We start from the raw sequence: 24042 nt of genomic DNA on the forward strand, positions 1-24042 counted from the left end.
GGCTGTAACTGATGAGTAGTGGACACTGTTCGGATAACGTGAACTTTCTGCTACACAGGAATAGCAATTTTCTATATAGCATTTCCCTATAATGCAATTTTCTATAGCACGAGGTCATGTAAGAACATAGCTATCATGTTACAGGAGAACTACCTGTATTCTAATTAATAAAAAGTCACACAAAGTATCTTGGACCTGATAAAATAAATGTAAACTAAAAGCAAGCATTTGATTGTCTGTCTCTGCAATTTCAGGTATCTTTGTCCAGTTTGCTAGAATTTTCCATAGAGGAGCAAACAGCTCTAAACACCTATTGCAAATTGCATAAATATGTGGTGAATCATTGTTAGAAACTAGACACAAACAGCTCAACAAAAATACAGTTTGATACTAAATTCCACTGTGTTAAATTACCTCATCTGGAGGGGTGATAGGAATAGATGGTTTCGGAAATAGAAAAATTCACACTGCTGTGATAAACAGTGCTTTTCTGGAGCTGACACATATTGAAGGAGCTTTGCTCGGCGTCTGGAAGGTTTTGGATTTGATCTGGAAGCATTTAATGCTGGCTCTGTGTGTGTTGACAAGAGCGGGAGACCATGAATAATAAGCACTGCCTGATGATTCACTCGCTCTGGGTTATTCAAACTGGTCAGAAAGAATGTTTTTCTAAGCATGAGGGTGAAATGCAGAAAAGGGTAAAAACTTCAGACAATTTCCTTGACAACTGAAAATAAATACTGGATGTAGTAACTGCCATGGTATCATCACAAGACATGTTCTTCTTTTCAATACTTTTGACAAATCATGAAAGTTTGCTGCGAAACTGTCTTTTCAAACTAGAAAAGCTGAGCAGGTAAAAACTACGTAAAGTAATTTGCATGAGACAGAGTGACTAATGGAATCCTCATTTCATTGCTTTCTGATGTGAAGCGTAAAGTGATCTTTCTATCGCGTGAGATCTGTGGTAGCTGCACAGGAATCTTATAGACTGATCTCAAACAACCAGTTGTAACCCAAATGTATATTTCTGTTGGCCTCAGCAATACCCAGCATGTTTGCTTTCAGTGTATAATTAGTAGTCTGAGGCCCACCAGTCAGGAAGAATGGTGCAGTGGTTTTTTGACGAGGTACGTCCTGAGCAGCTCCATGACTGTGTTTTATGGTCTATCCCCCAGGATGCACACCAAGACAAACATTGACTGCGCCTGGAGGACTGTCAACTCGATGAAAGACGCTCTTTGGTCTTCCTGAAACTTGTTGGTCTTCCAGATCAAGCAACTGATCCTGACTGAGTGTTGCAGACTAGCTCATTCCAAGATCCAGGAGTATGTGCTGAGGGATGCACTAGAGCGTGGGCAGCTGCTACCAAAGCCCAGTGAGGAAAGACCACTTCTAAGGTCTTCCTGCAGAAGGAAATGGGGGTCCTGGCACCCCTATATATGTAAATATTATGTTGTATTTGTAAGAGAAGTCTTTGATTTTTTTTGGATAGAGTCAAATTCCTAATGCTTGTTTCCTTGATAGGCTACTGTACACAACAGAACTGTGTTTGTGACTATGTATATATACAAAGAAATTTTTATGAATAAAGTATATTTAATATTAAAAACAACCAACAACATCTCTAGGATCCTTAACACAAATCCATTAATTTTGTTTATTTTTGAAAAGCAACATGCTTTTGCCCCTTCAGTTTCAGCTTTTGCTCAATGAGACAGCAGCTCCCAAGCTTACATTAATATGGCTAGTTACCTAGCTACACCTAACGTAGCAGATTACAAATTGCCATCAACAATAATGTGCGAGCACAGAGCTATCTTAGCAACCAAGCATTATTCAAACTTTGACAGCATAATGGAAGATCCTTAATATTAAGCAAATAGACACAGTCTATAAAATTCAAACTCATTTTTCCACAAGTATAAATTTGATAAAACCTTCTTGCATATAGCACACTATTTTGGGTTTGGTGAAATAATAACATAATTTTTATTTCTTAATAATAACTAACTGTAATTATATCCATAATGATGTGATTGACATATAGATTGTAAACCTTCTCTGAAATTCAAACACTGTTGAGTAAATGTGTTGTGACTGGCAGGCTAACACATGCATAATTGATATAGCTCACACAGTGTTAACTAATTGAGATTTGTTCTATATATGTGCAAAGGGGTTTGTATTCTATTCTAACAGCAACTTACATTTCTACTGTACCTTGAATGTAATGCATAATCAAAAGGTACTTCAAATGAGGCTAATAAAGCTAAATTAGCTATTGATCTGTAGAACAAAGTTTGAGGCAATTAATCCAAAGCTTGGTCAAAGAAACAGTATTTAGAGATAGAGAGGCAGAGAACTTGCAGGTAGTGGTGTTCAAATGCATCTGCTCCTCTTGTCCTTCCAGGTGGTAAAGTTATAGGCTTGGAAGGTACCGTCAAAGGAGCCTTGCTGAGTTGCTGTAATGCAAACTACAGACGGTACACAATGCTCCCACTCTACACTAGTGGTGGAGACAGTGAATGTTGAAGGTGGTGGATGTGGTGCCAATCAAAAAGGCTACTGTGCCCTGGAAGGTGTTAACCTTTTTGAGTGTTGTTAGAGTTGAAGTCATCTTGGCAGATGAAGAGTATTCCATGACACACCTGGCTTGTGCTTTGTAGATGGTATACAGATTTTTGTGTGTCAGGAGGTAAGTTATTCAGCGCAGAATTCCCAACTCTGACCTCCTCTTACAGCCACAGTATTTATTTGACTCACCTAATGCAATTTCTAATCAGTGGTAAGTCCCCAAGATGTTGATAGCGTGATATTCCATGATGGTAATGTCATTGAACATCAAGGGAAGATGGATTTTCCCTTCTTAGAGATGGTTATTGATTCCCACTTGCAAGGCATGAAAGCCTGAACGCTTTTCAGCTCTTGTTGCCTGTGTTCAGAGACTTCTTTGGTATCTGAGGTGTGCAATTATCTGTGAATAGCCCTACTCTGACCTTATGATGAAGAAAAGGTCATTGGTGAAGTAGCTGAAGATGATTTGGACTGGGACACTACTCCAAGGAACTCCCACAGTGATGTCGGGACAGAAATGATTGACTTCCAACTACCACAAACCATCTTTCTTTGTGCTAGGTCTAACTCCAAATTGTGGGGAATGTTCTCCCCAATTCCCACTGACTCCAGGTTTTGCTAAGGCTCCTTGATGGCACACTCAGTCAAATGTTACCTTGATGTCAAGGGCAGTCACATTTGGATCAAGACTGTAATAAGGTGAGTAGCTGAGTGACCCTAGCAGAACCCAACCTGAAAGTCAATGAGCAAGGTAATACTGAGGAAATGCTGCTTGATACCACTGCCAATGACATTTTCCATCACTTTGTTGACAACCAACATTCAACTGATTGGCTGGTGGGGGTTTGTCCTGGTGCTGCCATGTTTTATAGTTTAGACTTGAACTTGGTTCATAACTTCACTACCCTCTGGGGTTGCGAATTCCAAACATTTATGGCTGTCTGCAAAAAAATTCCTTTGCATCTATTCTTAATGAGTGTCCCCTGATTTGAGATTTCACTACTTAACAGAAAGACCCTCTCAACATGTATCCTTGTTAGATTTCCTCAGAATCTTGTACACTTCATTGTATGCTTATAATTATTCCTGTATGTTTATAGTTCCCCTGGCAACTAAGCATTTCTCAGGCACATTAAACAGAAAATTCAACCCAAGTAGCTAGACAAACTACCATGAAAGGGCATACAGCAGGAGAAAGGTCACAGATGTTGCTGAAGCATTGCTGCTCTATCTTTGGAACCAACTCTTCACTTCATATTCTCCTTATTTGCCATCTCTCCCCTCTCTCATTTTATTGCCAGTCATTTTCATCTGTCCATTTCCCCTTCATCTCGTGCTCTTCATTATCTCTTTTACTTTCTTGCTATCTCATTATCCTATCTTGTTTTCCCTCTCCCTCCCTTTCATTCACTCCTTCACAGCTCCCTTTCCCTCATCCCAACTTCACTCTCCTATCCTCAATCCTTCATTATCTTCTCTCTCCCTTCCTCCTCTCCTTTATTGCTCACACTCTTCCTTGCCTCTCTCTGTCATTGTCTTCTTTCTCACCCAATTGCTTTTCTCTATCTCTACTCTCCCCTTCCCTTCATTGTAATCTACCTTTTCCACTTTGCACTAATCCTATTTGAGTATTAGTACAAATGAAAGTATTTCTAACTGTTACATAGTTTTACATGAGAATTCTCATGCCGGTGAAATTTCCAGCAGTAAGTAGTGGCTAATCATCTAGCCATCAATAGCATAGTAGGAACAGCAGCAGGGCACAGGGGTCCAGATCAGGGGTGATTTATGTTAGCTAATGGTTACATGTGGGCTGGACCCCTGAAGTGCTCTCACCATGTGAATGATACTCTCCATAAACAGTCAGTAGACTGCTTGTGAGATTGCTCGCTGAGCTGGAAGGTTAGTTTTCAGACGTTTCGTCACCATTCTAGGTAACATCATCAGTGAGCCTCTGACGAAGCGCTCACTGATGATGTTACCTAGAATGGTGACAAAACGTCTGAAAACTAACCTTCCAGCTCAGTGAGCAAACTCGCATCCAGAACCTCAACCTGAGCGACAAATCTTCTCAAAACTCGCTAGTCAGTAGACTGCTGCTGAAATTTTCTCAGTTTAATCAAACTCAACACTTCAATGTGTAAATTCCTGAATTATTATTAGAATGTTAACACCCATTCCCAGACACACATAAACATGCAAGCAGGGCACCTGGCCATTAGATTCTGTTTCATCATGGTATCTCAGTTCCCTTTTAGAAATTGATTATAAAACAGCTGCTTGTGTGGGCTTATTCTAACAAAACAATGGTCTCTGACAAGATGCTGCAAGTTTGTTACCAGCCTTGCTCCTGCAATGGTTTTAAGGGAGCAAAAGATTCCGGAACATTTCAGAGAGAGAGAGAGAGAGAGACACTGGTCGGTGCTGGGAGAGTGAATAAAGTGTCAATGGCCCTCTGCCCCTCTGGGATTAAAAAAACCCACTTAAATAGCAAGACTCTGGCAAGGATTTTTTTCTTTATCACATATTTCAATCAGACAGCATTTTTACTTCCCTATTTCATTGTTTTGTATTTATAGTTTACCTTGAATTAAGTTTATCTTTACAATTTGTTCTGGCTTTGGGAAGGCACACTAAGCTTTATTCTACATATAGTCTTGAACCCTATTTAAGGCACAAATACACAGGAGTTTTCCCTCCCTCTTTGATTTACATGAGGAAAAAGACCTAAACTGATTACAGATTCATGGACACACACTATCTTATATCATGAATTGGTTTCCTGCAGTGTTTCATACTGTTACATAACCAAAAGCAGACAAACTGAATATCAGCTTTGTTCTTCTGTAAATCTTGGCTCAGAAATCAGGCTATGTAACTGCTTCCCAATGGCTGTCCCACCCTACGAAGATGTGCCAACTAAAACCTCGACCAAGATTGTGGCGAGTCCATGCCCATTTTGTGTGGTCTTGCTACAGCTTGATAGAAACTCCTGGCATACAGTGGATTCCAAATTAACCAGATTTGTCCCTTCCCCCACATTTTTGCTAGTTTCTGGAAGGATTCAGAAATCTCAGCCTCAAAATACTGTACACTGGCAGCTACAGTCACGAATGTTGAGACATTCTGAAGAGATACTGGCCTCTCGCCATCACGTCTAATTTAAGTCTTGCTGAGCCGTACACCTAAGCTTTATAAAACTGGTACAATGCAAGTAACACATAATAAAAGGCCTGCCCACACATTCCCTACTTCTCAGATGTCACACACTGTTGCCAGGACCTCCAACGTTGCTACATTCCTCTTCAGTTAGCTCACTGCAATAGGCATGTGATCGTTTAGGTTAGAAGGTAAAAGCCACTGCTGATGGAAACCAAACTGTAACCCAGTTATCTCGAGGAGAACAGTGTGATTTCCATCATCAGTCAGATCTCTTTTTATTCAACTTTGCTGCTGCTTTTCGCATCTCATTCACTTGGAAATGCATCTGTCAGAAGGTGTGGAAAACAGCCAAGATTTTGGTTAGAAAGTGCTTCTGGAGATACGGAATGAAAACTTCCTCTTTCGGAAAAAGAAAACGTTACACTGTGATTTGCTCACAAGTTCACCAAGACAAGGCCCAGTGAATAAAGTTATATATAGTCTCTGTCCATTACTGAGAACAAGTCATGTAGTGTCATTGCCTTCAAACCACCTCCAACCCAACTCATCCATTACTAATTGCCAAAAGCTAATGATTTTTGGCCCAAATTCAAAAACCTTGCCAATGGATTAAAAAAAAGATGCAAGGATTGATGAGGCTAAAACAATGTTTATTTGGGAGGTCTAGACTGCATGTTTGAAGCTGTTCAAAACATACTAATGGGAAACTGTGGCTGACTTGGATACACGGCTTTTTATCTTTTGATCTCCTCAGATGAACACCTGGCAGCAAATTAAATTTTAAAAAAAATTCTATGCAGCATTTACCTAATAACAACGATGCTGATAGCAGTATTTCCAGCTGCTGTGGGGCCATTGTAAATTACATCAGACGGATTTGCACAGCTTAGGGTGGCATTCCAACCCAGGGCAAGAGACAGAAAGAAAAGGGTGTACCCACCCCCCGTCACTATAATTTGGTATTTCACACCCTTCTCCTCACCTCCGCTTCTCCTGCAACCCTCTCCCTCAAATAATGGTGTTTTTTAACCTGACATCCCAGCACCTTCTCTCCTTCATTGAGAACCCCAATTCCTCCCTAACCAAAAGCCTCTACTCATCTCTACTTCCTGCTTCCATGATCTTCTCCTTGGGATTCATTTGTAGTTCCTAGCAACAGCCTCTACTACATTCATGGATTGAGCTGCTTGCCAGTCACATTGGCTAACACCTCTCAAAGACAGGTCTTCCGGTCCTCAAAGGGCAAAAGCCCCATTTTAACCTTGTCAAGGTTGTTGCCAGCGTAGCCTTTTTTAAAGCCAGTTGACTCTGGACCCCTGTGGAAAGCCCTCTGAAAAATCTCTTCATGTAAGTGATGACCCTTCCAGAAAATCAAGCTTCAAGTTTCAAACTCAGATATTTGTGTCACGGGTGTAAAACTTTATAAAGAAACGTAGGGCAGCTTGGAATGAGGGCAAAAACTCCCCATGAATTGAAGATTGCAGAATTAGGAGTTGCCTCTTAATTCTGATTACACTTAAAAAGAAAATAAAGTCCAAGTTCTGAAGGACAGTTCAAGAATATAGTGACTTCTTAAAATAGTTGAGATAGTTTGACCAGTGGAAGACAGAATCACCTTGTCAGCAGAACAGTGCTTTGCATTATGAAATGCTCTGGACCTTTGAAAAGATAGGAATTACCACAGCTATTCTGTTAAGTTCCAAACGATTACTGGTGAAAGTTTTGGCATCAAGCAGATTTGGCCTTACCTCATTCAGAATGGTAACTGGGTTCCATTCTAATGCTTACAGACTATGTAGAATTGCAATATTTTTGAAAAATTAATACTTTTGATTTGATTAAGCAAATGAGGAATTAAATTTATATTTGCTTCAGTGTGGTTAGTTGTAATAATTTTTGGTAAGGATGAGAGCAATTTGTCTTGGATCATAAGTAATGCCATTGGTTTGTAGTTTTGTGGCTCATGCTGATGTAAACTTAGGCTAACACATGTAAGAATTGACTTCAGGTATAAAGTTTTGGCTCAAGAACATACATATGTATTAATGTGGTTTAAAAGATGTAAGAGGCCTATGTGCATGTGTATGTTAGGTTCCCTTGTGACTTCCGTAGTCCTGTAGTTGGTTTGATCATTTTAGATGTATCAGTATGGACATTTGGAGTGATAATTACACAGTAAACTGTTACATTAATGGCTCATTAGATCATTACCAAAATAAAATGGAGGTAGTCAGCTGAGAGGGACAAGCTATCATAAAAGGACCCTACAAAATGTTTGGCATGTCAAAGAAAGAATGAGGAAATAGTAGGATATTACTAACATTAACTGTTAAAGAAACGATTCAAGAATCGGACAGACACTAGCCAATCCAAGACTGACCACAGATTGTTTGTGCGTGAATAGGTCAATCAGAGTTCAGAATGCTTCTGAGCACAGACAGGGCGTGGTGCTACAACTGTGCTTTTGTGGCTCATCGCACAAGATTGAAGACTGAAGAGTGAAGCAGAACTTCAACAGAACGGAACAAAAGACCCATGCCCAGTCAACAAGTGCTATGCTCTCGCATCCTGAAGTGGACAAACTGAAAACCACCTGCTGTTCTTAAGTATTATTTCTTTTGTACTTATTATGATAAACTTAATAAATTCTGTGAAATGTGTAAAAAGATTTTTGTACCTGGAATGGGCATCATAACTCAAAAAACCCCCCGAAAGAACTGCAGATAAATCAGAAACAAAACCAGAAGTTGCTGGAAAAGCTCAGCAGGTCTGGCAGCATCTGTGAAGAAAAATCAGAGTTAACGTTTCGGGTCCGGTGACCCTTCCTCAGAACGGAGTTCAGCGTTGATTTTTGAGAAAGGGTCACCAGACCTGATACGTGAACTCTGATTTTACTTCATGGATGCTGTCAGACCTGCTGAGCTTTTCCAGCAATTTGTTTATCTTGTGGGTGATGTAACTAATCAGAACTGGTAAACTTTAGATTGGTACTCTCAAACACAGGCTATAAATACAACTGATGTAGGTTTTCACTTAAGGTTATTGTGCACACCAAAAATATGATGGATTTTACATCCTTCGGTGATATAAACTTAATAATCTTGAGGAACAGCTCAAAAGACGCTTACCCAACTGTTCCTGTCCGGTCATCCTGGCAGGCACGTTTCACTCTGGGATTAAACGTGATCTTGGTATGGAGAGCGGCTTCTTTTGTGAAACACTGAAAAAAATACAGGTGTCAAATCACACTAACAAAATATGGTTAATTAAAAATTGAAGATAGGCTTTAATTAAACTCAGTCCTAAGTCTGTGCTGAGTTAGTCTGACTTGAGGGAGCAACATTCAATGCCCTTTGGCTAAAAAGAGATCACAAGCAGGGCAGCAGGATGGCTCAGTGGTTAGCATGTTCTCCCTGTGTCTGCATCAGGTGCTCCGGTTTCCTCCCACAGTGCAAAGATGTGCAGGGCAGGTGGATTGGCTATGCTAAATTGCCCAGTGTCCAGAGCTGTGCAGGTTAGGTGGATTAGCCATGGGAAATGCAGGGTTACAGGTACAGGGCAGAAGGCTGGGTCTCAGTGGGATATTCTTTGGAAGGATGGTGTGGATTTGATGGGCCGAAGGGCCTGCTTCCACACTGTAGAGTTTCTATGATTAAGCAGTCAAGGTGTTCTTGCTTTCAATCCCTGCCTAGTGCCCTGTGCTTGACTGGCTGTGTCTGTGGTTCTTATTTGAGGACAGCAGGATGTTTGGTCACCATGGTTGCTCCAGTTAATCAAACAGCTGGCAGCCTAGTACACAAAATCTACAGCCACCTGGGTAGATATGTACAAGACACTAAATGTTAATCTGCATCAAGGGCAGTTTCTTCAAGAAAGAAGGGGCAAAATTGGGAAACAGGTCAGAATTTTACTCGCTTTCCCATTTTGAGATTTTTTTTGCTCTTGCTGACACAGTCAGTTGCATTCGCATCTCTAAGTCAAAAGGTTCTAGCTTCAAGACTTGCTTCAGGTCATGATTGGCTGACACATGACACTGCAGTGCAATACTGGGGGAGTACTGCACAGTTAGAGATGGTTTCTTTTGGATGTGATATTAAACTGCGGCTCCATCCGACTGCTCAGGCAGCTATTAAGGGAGCCCAATGAGTTAGTTTGGAAGTGAGCAAGGGACTGAACCTCATTGTCTTGGCCAATATTTGGCCCCAGTCAACATCACAAAAAATGTGATTATCTGGTCATTGCTGCTAATGGGAGTCTGCTCTGTGCAAACTGGTTGCTACATTCCTATACTGCAATAGCAAATATACTTCAAACACACTTCAGTTGCTGTAAACTACTTTGGGATGTCCAGCATTCATGAAAAGTACAATATAAATGAGATAGCTCCCGTAACACTACATCAACCTTGAAGACTAGTACATTTGGATTTAGTACTGGTTACATTTTGCTAAGTGATTAGTTATCTTTTTTTGGAATTGCCCTGTCCAGGTGTGCACGATCAGATGATCCAAAGCCACAACTTACAAGACCAACCTCAACATTTCATCAACTGCCATTAAATTCAAATCTTTGTTGTGTTGTGATGTTATACAAATAGAGGTAAACAATTTATTACCCTACTCAGTATGATGTGCAAGTAGTGTCAACATGTTTTACTATGGTACCTTCACACAGTGCTGATTCATTATGTGTGCTGTCTTGCCCCAAACATAATACTTCTATGTGATTGCACATGTGCTGGCTGCATGCTTTTGTCAGAAATTGAGACAGCTAAATTGTCTAAACCATGCATAATCCTCAGTCTGCCAAATGATCTGTTTTCAGGCAGCACTCAGGGTAACAGTAACATCTGTGAAGCTCTGCCTCAAATGTTCTGTCAATTTGATTGAGGCATAATTTTTAAACCAAAACGGAGAATGAAGGCCACGTTGTGAGTGACAGGGATTGCCGAGTGGTAGTGTTTGCTGCTCTTCAAGCCGAGAAAAAGAAAGGAAGAACACATTTGAAATGTTTTCTGAAAAAAAAATCCTCAAACACCCACTTCACAGCAAAATGTCATGAGTGGCATTTTGAAGCTGATGTTCTCTTTGTGACAGCGAGTGAGTATGGGTCAAAACGTAACAAGACCTGGTTAATGATAGCCTTGAGCTTGGAGTAGGTCTCTGCTTCTACATCCGTTATGAACATAAAAAACAGGAGCAAGAGACAGTCATTCAACCATATGGAGTCTGCTCCACGTTCAATACAGTCATGGCCAATTTCCTACTTTAATTCCACCTCTCCACATTATCCCTATACCCTTGAATAAAAACATAAGAAACAGGAGCAGGTCCAGGCCATTCAGCCTTCTCCTTCGATGCTGCCCCACTCAATAGCAACTATGATTATCTCCTCAAAAGAACAAAAGTTTTGAAATCCCGCCACGGCATTCTTGCTATGCTTTCATTTATTATCTTGTTCGATGCAGTGAAGCGATTTTCGCATTTTGCCATTTTAGGGAGTACATACTGCTGCCCATTCCACTAGTACCCGTGTGAAGTTGTCTTACCAAGGATAGCATGATTAAAACCTAAGTCATATAAATTGCCATCTGAATTTACCACAGTCTGGCCAGCTGTGTGTTGAGTTATCTGCAGCACTACATATGCTGAGTTTCTATGACGGAGTAAAGGATTTTCTAGTAAGAAAGATCTCTGAGGGGCATTCAGCCAGACATAAGCTCTGACATAAAATTATACAGCATAAGCTCTTACGTAAAATTATACAAATTAAAGAATTTATAAAATTCTTTAGATTCACCAACTTGACTCTGGCCTGTTTCTATGTAGATCGCATTCTGCAAATACAACTGACTAACTGAAATGATCTCCTATGTTTGCTGAACTAGGCTTTTCTGACGAGTGAGGACAGTGTCCTTAGTCCATTATAGGAATCCTTTACCACACAGTGTGATTGGGAACCTCCATGGTTTTGATGTAAAATCAAATGGCTTATATTCTGAAAGCCTGCGTTTTCAATAGTGTGACTTCTCACTTGCCCTGTTATTCCTAGAGTCACCACAAAAGTTAAAGATTTTACGAAAATAGACTAAAATACCCACTTTACCTGTCTTTTTAGACTGAGTCTCATGGAAAGCATGGACCAGGTATCCGTACTTAATAAGAATTATTATTTATTATAAATAAACTGATTCTAGCTACAGGTAGATGACTATTAAGTATTAATATATTATTCTGCTAGCTAAAACTCTAATCCTTTATAAAACTCCCTCTACACACATGCACACACACATATAGAAACAGGCAGGAAAAAAACATTGGTGTTATGCATGAAAGGAAAAAAGTAGGAAGGCGTTTTAATGGCTTATTCCCACAGGGTTTGCTGAACCTATTCATTTTTGTTTGCTGTTCTTCAACATCTTGACTCCGGGTACTGTTAGCTTTCTTGCAGAAAGCACAGAGTGACTAGCTCACAAATAGCGAAGTCTCTTAGCTATTGGTTGAAAGGCATAGCTTACCGAAACTGGGGAGGGAAAATAAACTGGCTTTAGGCATTTGTTACTACAGATGGAGATGGACAGCATAGTCATAGAGTCATACAGCATGGAAACAGACCATTTGGTACAGCCAGTCCATGCCAACTATAATCCCAAATTAAACTAGTCCCACCTGCTTGCGGTTGACCCATATCCCTCCAAATATTTCTTATTCATGTACGTATCTAACTGCCTTTTTAAACGTTGTAACTGCACCTGCATCCACCACTTCCTCTAAAAGTTCATTTCACACCATTTCACACCTTTACACTTGTGTAAAAAAATTAACTCTCATGTCTTTTTTAAATCTTTCTCCTGTCACCTTGAAAATATGTCCCCTTGTCTTAGAATCCTCCGCTCTAGGGGAAGGACACCTGCCATTCACCTAATCTATACACCTCATGATTTTATAAACCTCTATACAATGACCCCTCAACCTACCAGGCTCCAGTGAAAAAAATTCCTAGGTTATCTAGCCTCTCCTTATAAATAAAAATCCTCCATTCCTGTCAATATCCAGGCAAATCTCTTCTGAACCCTCTCCAGCTTAATAATATCTTTCCTTTAACAGGGAGACCAAAACTGGACACAGCACTCCAGAAGAGGTTCGAAGGGATCTAGCCATTTCCTTCACATGCCAGGCTATTCAGCTACCTGGGAGCTTATCAAATAGTAGGCAGGTAGTCATTGTTATCCACAGCAGGTCACAACTCCCCAAACCAATCAGCTACTTGTTGTCAGCTGACACCCACCTTGTACACATCTCCAGTGTCAACCCATCTGCAATTAGCTTTTCCCATTGGTTGAGCAAAGCAGCAGTGTAAACACCACTTACAATGAGTTTTGGTCAATTGCTTTTAAAACATGCAGAGGTCCCTTCCACAATCTTTGGGTTTTGTAACAGTCCTCCTTCTATTTCAACCCACAATCAAAAACACAGAAAAACAAAATGACAAGTCTTTTACAATAACTTTTTCAAGAATAATCATTGGGCTCCACTCTCCTGAGCAATTGTCACAGCTTAAATATCTTTTTAGTTCACTTGAACACTGCTCAATAATCCAGTGCTCTGTCAATCAACCAGCTGTGTGGTTGGGGAAACAATTATCTACATGCAATTTAGTTTCATTTAAAGCAGGCATAATTTCTCCTGAGGAGCTTCAATGGTCACACTCTGAACAGGATGCCAACAATGAGTTTTAGACTGATATAATCATATTTTATTATATGTATATTACTTGAATACTTAAACTTTCAGACTTTGCTGATTCTGGCCTGCAGACTTTAGGAAATGAATAGGCAAGACCACTCTTGGCAATTATTGCTTACTTGACACTTAAAGTTTTACGCAGAAATAAAGTGAAAGAAGTAAGTGAGAAAAACATTCTTGTTGAAAGACAAGTCTAGACTGGGGCCACAGATCCAATAAAGGGCTCTTTCATATTTCAGAACTTTTTGAAGAGTAAGAGCTTAGGGGTAATTTTCGAAGCGCAATTTACTAAAACTGAGACTAGAACATAAATAATGTTGGAGATCATTTCAACCAATGCAGGTACAAACATGCAGGGCTCCATTTTAGGTGGAATCAAAACTATATCAGCCATAGTACTGAAACTTGCAGCATTTTAAGTGTATTGCTGCTGTTTTTCATATTACCATTTGACTGTGTAAATAAAAAGAGGGGCCTTGAAATTATAGTGAGGGACCCCGATTGCAAGAATGCTTGGAGCATTTAGTGAAATTTCTTTCCTCATCGTGGCAGAGGTAGCAACCTATTATTTTAAACAAGCAGCAAAGGGAATTCAGATAAATACACTGTCTTACTGACAACATAATTTCAAGGCTATCACATAAACCTCTTTACTGTAAAGTCATACGTATATCAACTTAAAATTACAGTAGTAGAGACATATGATAAAGCTCAGGAAACACAAACAGTGTATACTTAGCCTTAGTCATAGCATGACCTGGTTCATGCAGGTCTACTGCCTTTATTTTTCATTTTCTCTTCTATTTCCTCTGTTCCTCTCCTGAAAGTACAGCCTCACGCTAGACCAGTCTTACAATTCACCATTCCTTCACCCAGATACTTACATCAGCATAGGTAGAGAATATCTCTGCTAGGTACTGCTCAAAGAAATCATTAAAACCATGATCAGTCATATTTCAGCACATAATCACTTTCTAGTATTGTGTTTCAAGTATACTTCAATGTGTTTGCTCCAGATGATAAAGATAAGAAGACAATGATTATTCTAATGTTACCAAAATAAGGGCCCAGGCTTTCTATCACGACCCCTTTTGTTTGTAATGGATTTTATTGGCGTTGTGACCAGAAGACCATGGCCAAAGCATTTTGAAATAGTTAGCTTCTTTAAAAAATTATAAATGGCTGCTTTAACTGTAAAATACAGGGATTTATTTCAAACTTTGTGAGCTAATTACTTTGCTATTGTTGAATACCTGTTTAGTTTCCTGGAATAACATGTATTATTCAGATATTTCAGACAGAACTGTATCAATATTATGTTTAATGGTTGTTTTTTTGCTGCACTTAATTAATTTGAATAGGAAGCCACTTTGGCTTGCCCAGGAAAGCCACTTACAGATGTGCCAAAGAGTTCCCTTTAACTGAATGTATAAAGCAAATTATCTGAAATCTGAACAAAAAAAACAAAAACAAAGAAACTCATTCTAAGTGCTGGGATTTGGTTAGGCAGAAAACTCTGCAATGTGCGGCTTACTGACAGGAATTCCAATTTTATATGGAGCACTGGCAGCTACAAGATGAAGTCTATTTCATTCTTGCAACAAGCATCTTTTTTACAACCCACGAGCTCTCTGTGTGCCAATGACTGAAAATTCTTGGACAGGGGTACTGTGGTACACACCATCACCCAGGACCCCATTCATCAAAGTGAAAATGACTTATAAACCATATGAACAGTGGATATATTGAAATATTAAATGTTTTCCTAACAATGTTATAAAATCACAAGGTCAGTTTGTGTACAAATTATTTTTAAGCCCTGTGGTTTATGATATCAACTTTTTAAAAAATATGCATTCATGGGATGTGGGTGTTGCTGGCATTTATGCCTATTCCCAATTGTCCAAAGGGCAGTTAAAACTCAATTGCACTGCTGTAGATCAAGAAACACGTGGACACCAGATCAGGTAATGATAGCAGAGTTCCTTTCTGAAATCACTGCAGAGAGGCCGGTAGCCTGTCACCAAGTCACTCTTTATTTACATGTGCACAGTACATAGACTCTGACCAGCCAGCTCAGAGCCAGTCTCTAGACTGAAGTGACCTTCTGAATCTTCTGTTCATATCTGTCAGCCAGGGGTCCCTGATTGGTCCAGGTTAACAGCACCAATCAAGGATCTCATAGATCTTACTGGGATCCACCTGGTCCTGATTCCAATCATTATACTTCCCTAAAGGGCTTCAGTGAACCAAATGAGGTTTTAAACAATTGACAATGACATTTCATGATAAGCATTAGGCTATTAATCTTACAAGATATTAAAAGTTATGTAATCAACAGCACGTTCATGAGCAACACTGCTTTATATACAATATACCTTCTGTTAAAATGTTCATTGTTCGGGCAGTATCCAAAACTTTTTTTAAAATTCCAGATTTTATTGAATTAAAATTTCTGCCATGGTTGGATTTGAACTGACATCACCAGACCTTTAGACTGTGGTTCCAGATTAATAGTCCACTGAATTTACCACTACACCATTGCCTCCCCCAAAACAGCTACTGTGGCATCGCCCACAGATAGTCCAAGTCTTATAATTTCCCGTCTCTGCTGTCAAGATAACAAACAGCACTAGTACAATGTTATTTTACATCATAAAGCTCTCACATTTACTGTTCAAATTGGGAGATTGACAACCAACGTCCACTAACGTTGGATGAATCTGACACATGCTGTGATATCTGTTGTCTAAAAATCTACATTTCGGCTGTCTGGCTCATTTTACAATTGGATTATTTGTAGCTTAGCCAACCAGAAAACTGACTACGATCCTTAAATTACCAGTTCCTATACTCCTGCATGTAGACCAAAGTGTGATTTTGTACTGAAAGATGTGTTATATAACAGAATGTAACATAAGTTTTTATACTCCATTCTGGAATCATGTAAGTGATGGTTCAAACAACAGTGAGCAGTCTACCTTACCAAAGGGAGTTCCGGTATGATTCGATCTCTTCTGACAGGTGGAAGTACACTCATGTTGGCTATTAATCTGTACAGGATATTAAAAATTATGTAATCAACAGCATGTTCATGAGCAACACTGCTTTATATACAATATCCTTTCTGTTAAAATGTTCATTGTTTGGACAGTATCCAAACTAATTTTCTTTCATATAGATAGGTCAAATTGACAAAATTAAGGAGATTAATATTTAAAAAAAAGAACTGCAGATGCTGGAGATCTGAAATGAAAAACAGAAATTGCTGGTAAAACTCAGCAGGTTTGTCAGTTCCTGCCAGAGCTGCAAGATTTATACAATGGTTTGGTCACCTTTCATGAAATTATTGTAAAGAAGTGAAACATCAATGATGGGGATGCAGTTGTGAGTTAGAATTCTCCCCTCAATAGCTACAATTTGATTATAGCCTTTATCTAAACACTATGGCAGAACAGAAGGAGGCGACTTAATTTAAGAGTTGGATGGGACAGGTAAAATCAGGAAAACATTTCAACAAGACAATCCTGTGTTTAAAAATTTTAAATTATGAGGAAAGATTGCAAAAAGTAGGGGTTGTACTTCCACAATAGGACAAGGACTACAAAAGGCTGAAGATCTGAAGCAAGAACAGGAATTACTGAAGAAATTCAACAGGTCTGGCAGCATCTGTAGAAAGAAATCTGTGGTAGAATTCCAACTCACGACTGTATCCTCATCCATAGAACACTTACCCAATTGTGAAATGCAGCTGTTTAGTCACATTATTGACCCCACAGACGCTGCCAGAACCGCTGTGTTTCTCCAGCAATTTCTATTTTTCGCTGTATTTCCATGTTTGGAGGGCTGCAATTGATCTACTAGAGGTGTTTAATGGAATTTACTATGATAGATACAGAGAACCTATTTCATCTGGTAATAGGATCCCAACAAAAGGACATAAGATTAAAATTACAATTTGACAATTTAAGACAAAATTGAGAGGGATTTATTCACACAAAGTGATGGAAATCTGGAACTTGTACCCTCAATAGGCTGAGTTCTAGATCATTTAAAGATTTTGAGGCTGAAGTTGCCAGGTTTTTCTTGGTAAATGTCTCAGAGGCTATGGAGCACAGAAAGGAACCTAAGAAAATGATACAGATCAACTGTGATCTATTTGAGTGGCAGAACTAGCCTGATGGACTGAATGGTTTTCATCTGATTCTATGTCCTTTTGCACAGTGTAACCAATTTCCTTCTCAATGCTTGGATTATATACTCCGGGGAGGCATGTCACTACACCTTTATTGGACAGCACCTCATTTTAATTTTGTTGATTTGAATGTAATGAAGATCAGGCAGGCTCAAAAAAGAGCAGTCATTAGATCCCTCGGAGCAGTGAAAGTGAAAATTGACTGTACTTTTAGGTGACTACAAAAACCATTACATTTGGTTTGTATTTGTTTTCAGAATAAAGAGACTTTAGAAATAGAAAAAGAATCAACAACTTGTTACCTTCTGATAGATCAATACTATCTGCCTGTTATTTCACAATATTGCTCATTGGCTTTTCTCTTCAGAAGCATTTTGCAATCTCAAATAAACTAAATAAACTGGAACATTGGAAAGACCAAAGGCAATATCTTAAAAATTCTGCACCAAGTTTTGTCTCTCTCCCTTTCAGTTGAAACAGTCTGTTCATAACCTTGGAAACTTATTTAAACACAAGCTGTGTTTCTGACCTCACATCCTCACCATCAGTTCAAACTCTTTTAACACTTCCCACCTTTCCCACGATTCCATTCTACTTTAGAAATGTTTCCTCACAGGACTGTAAGCCAATGGAATTTTCTTCCCCAGTAGGCATGGAAGGAAGGGTCAATTAATGTTTTAAAAGGCAGAGGTTGATAGGCTATCAAGGGAGTTAAAGGTTATTGAGGGTTAGGTAACAATGTAGAATAAAGTCCACAATCAGACAAGCTATTATTTGGTTCAATGACAGAGTGGGCTTAAAAATCCAAATGGTCTACTCATGTTTCTAATTCATACATTTTTAGCTAATGTACTCTCAAATGTTTATTTATTACCTTCAACCTCAATTGAGCAGATTTTGACTTTACGTGATTATATATTCAGAGTGTTAGTGATTCAGCAATCCACGGTCTTCTGATTTTATTCCATTAAAGTCATTGGTGTATACTATAGGCTGACATCCAAATGGCAACATTCTTTTAGTGAATGAAAAAGCACTAGAGCCAGCTCAAGACTTTTTGTCTTGTTAACTGAAGGATAGGTATTGTCCAGGACCTCAGGGAAACCCCTCCAACTCTTCTTTGAAACAGTGCTCATTACCATTCTATACAGAGTCTTAAGAGTCACAAATTAATATTGAATCAATATTCCATTCATTTCCTTACATCTTAAATTGCTGGTACTAACATGTTCTGAGTTACCATTTACCCATTAATTAGGCAAATGGGCCGAGCATAGCTCTTTCCAGGTTTCAGCATGAGGGTCAATTTTAATGATTAATCTCCTTGTGGGAGAAATAAGAGTATAGGCTCTTTGAAGAGAAAAGGATCTTAGATGGTGTGTCGGTGAAGGTTCAGACATAAATCACTCCTCCATGGAAACTTTAGCCACTCAATATCTGAATAATCAAGTCGACAGTATATGTGGGTGGGGGTTGGGGGCACAGGGGAAGGCAACATAGGGAACTTCACCAACCAGGCTGATTCACAAGGAGTTTTGAAAAAGCATTCATCTTACTGTTGGTTGGCTCTCTTCCAAGATCTAGATGGACTGCACTATTTCCAAAAACAGTGAGGGACTTCTCCCTGGTGTTTGGATAATATCTATCCCTCAAACAACATTGCAATGACCAATGGGCTGGTCCCATTGCCTTTTCACTCACTAAAACTTTTTGGTGGAATATGGATGTCACACTACAATGCCATTGTGACCTAAAGAGAAACAGAAAATAATCCTGTGATATTATGCACCATTTAATGGACTGCCCTATCAAAAGAATTAGTATGAAGTGTGCCAGTGCTTTGTAGTGGCACTAGAGGTCCCCAAAAACTTGGCGCCACCAACTACTCCCTGGATTTAAGTGGCAGAGGATCCAATATCTGTATCAAGAAAACAAACAGTCCAGAGATTTGAGTTCTCCCTTGTTGACCGGAATAAAATCTGTACGTAGGCCAGGAATTCATTTTTAAAATAAGACAAACTGCAAAAAGAATTCACGTACAGTCGGGCTAAATTGCTGGATCTTTGATCGTCAAATTGCTAGGTGCTGCAGCCAGGGTTGGGGAAGATAGGGGGGTTCGAGGGGAGAAGGGCACCGTCTGCATTCTTCATTTCCAACAAATCACCTCCCACCCCAGGTTTGCAGACCTCATGCAGAACTACCCGAAACAGGTAATAGGAGACTGCAAATCAACACAGATGCCTAATAGACTGTGAACCAGCTGCAACTAAACTTTTAAGCAGTTTATCTACAACTTTTCATTTAATCTACATTCTGGGATGACTGGTGCCCCTGAGCAATCCCAACCCTGTACGGACGAGACTAACTTCGCTGGTGAAAGTGTCTTTGGTGGTGGTAGGGGGTGGTTGGGTGGAATGCAGTGAAACAGCCCGAAATTGAGGGACAGAATCTGCTATCCCGAATCAAACGGGGCGGGGGGGGGGGGGGGAACTTCTTTGAGGTTTATGAAGTTTTGCTTACTTTTCTCTCCCCTTGCATTTGCTCGCAGTTTCCCCTCAAAAATAAAGACATCCCTCGCCTCTTTTGTTCTCCCAAGTCCTGCCAGTCAAATGTTTCCAGATTTCTGGCCGGGTGCCCTTAACTCAAACAGCCGTTTCCCCCTCCGGAAACTATAGAACATGACTTCCTCAGGGCTGGAAGGGAACCAAAGTAAATGTTACCACGAACGATTATTCCAAGTTTGTATGAACTCGGCAGGGTTAGTAAACTGCATCTAGGGGAAACAAGAGGTCACAGTTTACAGCAACGCCGTTTACTATTATCATTGGTTTGGCACAAGTTAACAGCGTTTTCAGACCAGTGATAAATCTAGGTGCTGTGTGATTATGTTTCAATTTCGCGTCAGACTGTAAACTCGATACAATTAAAGCGATTGCGTTAACTCCTGCTACAAAGCGGCGCCCTGTAAACGCTAAATAAATCAATACAAACTACACCCGAAAGGTTAGATTCTTAAGACAATCTGAAATTCGACAAGATCTTACCGTCTTCAGCTCGAACGGGTGTTAGGAAAGGAGGTGGGAACTAATCCTGGAATATTTTCACCCTCTGCATGCCACAGATCAAACCGCACACACAATGTGGTCGAAAAGTTTTCTTTTCCACGACCCTCTTACCTTGAAATCCCTCAGGGTTTTTATTGTTTCCTCAGAAATGTAATTACAATCTCGGCTATCGCTCTCTCGCCGAGAATCAACGTGGCCGGATTTTTTTTTCCTCTCTCTCCTGAAAAGAAGGAGGGATGGCTCACTGAATGACTTGCCCCAAAATTCCCAAGTCCCCGCAAGGCGCCCTGCTTAGAGTCGACAGCTGTTTTCCATTGCTGCTTCCAGAACTCCCTCCTGCTGCTGCTCCTCACAGGATTCATAACCAGGACTGTATGTGTTTCAGCCAGAGGGGGAGATCCCAGCCTTCTGCACAGATGCTGGGATGACTGTAGCAAATCTTAACAGAAACCCGGTATGCAGAAATAATTCAAGAGCATGGACAATATTTATTTCCTCTGCTATTCGGCATCAACAGCCTCACCCCTTTATATAGCACCTTCAGCTAAAAAAAAGCTTCAAGACACTTTTTGGGAGCATGATCAAACCAAATTTGATTGTTATTGAACTGAGATGATATTTGAGGACAGGTGAGCAAAAAAAGGCAGGTTTTTTAAAATCACCTTTTCTCATAAAAAAGTCTACATTTTTGATTAGAGTGTAGTATGGCCAATACAATCGGTCGTCATACCCATTTACCGTGCCCACAGAACATTTAATCCGTCTCGAACAACCGATGCAATGTCGCAAGTGACAGGTCCAAGCCTTGCACTCTGAGCAGTTTGCAAATATTGGTAATAATGTCTAGCCTTCGGGAAGTTCCGGGAGCTATCCAAATGTTCAGAAGTTGTTGTAGTATCAAACTGTGAGGAAGGTGCTGGAGAACTGATACTGAACTGTTTTGCATATTTTCTGAAATAAGAATATTACTAGCTGCATTTTAGTCTTTGGGCTTTATTTCTGTAGTGTGCAGGGGAATTTCTGCTCAGAAAGCCACTCAGCCTTAATATATAAGGACGCTTACTGACAATGTAAAAATATATATTGTTGTTATGTTTTTACTGTGAAGGTTCTAGGAAACCTATTATACAGAGGATGGATAATCAGAATATAACAGAAACCTGTTCATGAGTGAATATTTTGAGATTGAATGTAAGTGTGGGGTGTGCAGGGTTATATTCAGGCTAATGAATACCTGGGATTATGTTTCTGGCTGGAATCATAAGAAAATTAAGCTTTTTAGAATGACCAAAATCTGCAAATGAGTTACATGCTGAAAGCTGATGGAGAAGGTAGAGGTGTTGAAGCAAGTAGACTTAAGGGAAAGTTGAGTACACAATGGTGAAAAGCATTGCTGGATATGGGTTAACATGAAGTACGGTGGTTTGAAGAGCAAAAGCTGTCACAGACCTATTGGATCGTAAGGCCTGTTTCTGTGCTGTAGTTCTACAAGGTATATAAACATCCCTGTATGCATTCTTACAGAAAAAAAAATCAGAAGAAATTCCAGGTAGTAGTCACAAAGACCAGAAGAATTCCAATATCTCTTGTAGCAGGCATTAAAGAGTCCAGGCACCCAGGAGACACTATAACAGGTCAGGTACATTTTAATGGCATGGTCTCATTAATATACATGTGGTGAGCCTGTCCAGGCTATTCAGATGCAGTTTGCAAATATTCTGTGGCCCAGGAGCCAATCAACTGGCATTCAGGTACTGTAATTTATTACAGCAGGAGAGATTAATAAGCGTTAATTCATCTAGCATTGGATGATCCTGCTTGATAAAAGTCCACATTTTCTTTGTGCGGGCTTGACTCCACAAAGGTATGCTTCACATTTTCCTAATGGAGAGTCTGCTTCTGCTCTACATGCTTTTACTGACCAGAGGATATGTGGATATGTGGTGGACACTGCGCTCAATAGACCATTGAAATGACCTTAGGATTTTATCAAAATTGCAGACATTGAAGAAATGCCTTATTGGTTGAAGAGCATTATGTGTGTTAAAATAGCTAAGAGGTGAAACATTACAGTAAATGTCCAGGATAAATTTTAGTTTTCTTTCCATCTTCCTTGAAGAAGACATTTGGAATGCTTGCTTTTATTTGTCAGTGCATTGAGTATAAGAATTAGGAGGTCGTGTTGAGGCTGTACAGCCACTTTGGAATATTGTGTGCAATTGTGATCTCACTGCTATAGGAAGGTTGTTGTGAAACTAGTAAAGGTTCAAAAAGTTTTACAAGAATGTTGCCAGGGTTGGAGGGTTTGAACTATGGAGAAAGGCTGAATAAGCTGAGGCTATTTTACCTGGAGCATTGGAGACTGAGGGATACCTTATGGAGGCTCATAACATCATGAGGGTTGTGGATTGGGTAAATAGGCAAGGTATTTTCCCTGGGGTAGGGAAGTCCAAAACTGAAGGGCATAGGTTTAAGGTGAGGAAGGGGGTGATATTAAAGGGATCCAAGGGGCAACTTTTTCACACAGAGGGTGACGCACGCATGGAACGAGCTGCCAGAGGAAGTGGTGGTGGCTGGTACAATTACAACATTTAAAAGGCATCTGGATGAATACATGAATCGGAAGGGTTTAGAGCGATATGGACCAAATGCTGGCAAATGGGATGTGATTGAGATAGGAAATCAGCACGAACAAGTTGGATCGAAGGGTTTGTTTCTGTGCTGTGTTATCTCTATGACTCTATCTAGCCTGTGTTGGGTGAAATGAGTTAAAATTCACCCATCGTTTGTCACAAACTTTGGTTGGCAAATATTTTTGGACTCCAGCTGGTTTGCTAACATAGATGTGACAAATCATTAAAATATTGCCACTGAAAGTTCAAACATAAAAAGTAGACAATCCTTTTCTATGTACGTGAACATATATAAAAAACAAATGAGTTAGGAGCTGGTATAGACCTTTTCAGCCCTTGAGACTTCTGTCATTTGTAAGGATCAAGGTTGATCTAATTGTGGCCTGAACTCCATATTTCTGCTTACCAACAACCAAAACCCCTTGTTTCCCTAGATAATTGAGAACCTGCCTCCCTTTGCCTTAAAAAATGTTTGAAAGGTCTTGCACCTCTAGTAGAGCAAATTCCAAAAACCCACAGCACTTTGAAAGAAACTACTAAGCTCAAACATCTTAAACAGTAACCTTTTTCTTAAAATGCATCCTCGAGTTCAGGTATTTCCCACAAAGAGAAAGATCCTTTCAGCACTCTGTCAAGTCCTCTGAGGATCCTAAACATTTCAAGAA

General features: G+C 39.8%; 1 protein-coding gene across 3 annotated transcripts in view; it reads right to left on the reverse strand.

Annotated features, from left to right (window-relative positions):
- LOC125464608 (ras-related protein Rab-34-like) overlaps positions 1-21108 on the reverse strand; it is a 46892-nt gene extending 25784 nt beyond the window's left edge. The window contains exons 1-4 of one of the 3 annotated variants that reach the window (XM_048557208.1): positions 20856-21108; positions 20200-20372; positions 16471-16537; positions 8868-8959 (exon numbers count right to left, since the gene is read on the reverse strand). In XM_048557208.1, the coding sequence (XP_048413165.1) occupies positions 8868-8959; positions 16471-16524 (146 nt within the window). In that variant the 5' untranslated portion in view covers positions 16525-16537; positions 20200-20372; positions 20856-21108. The other 2 variants (XM_048557205.1, XM_048557206.1) reach the window with 2 other exon arrangements.
- Positions 21109-24042: the final 2934 nt, after the last annotated feature.

This window comes from Stegostoma tigrinum, chromosome 27 (assembly GCF_030684315.1).
Source record: "Stegostoma tigrinum isolate sSteTig4 chromosome 27, sSteTig4.hap1, whole genome shotgun sequence".
NCBI lineage: Eukaryota > Metazoa > Chordata > Chondrichthyes > Orectolobiformes > Stegostomatidae > Stegostoma > Stegostoma tigrinum.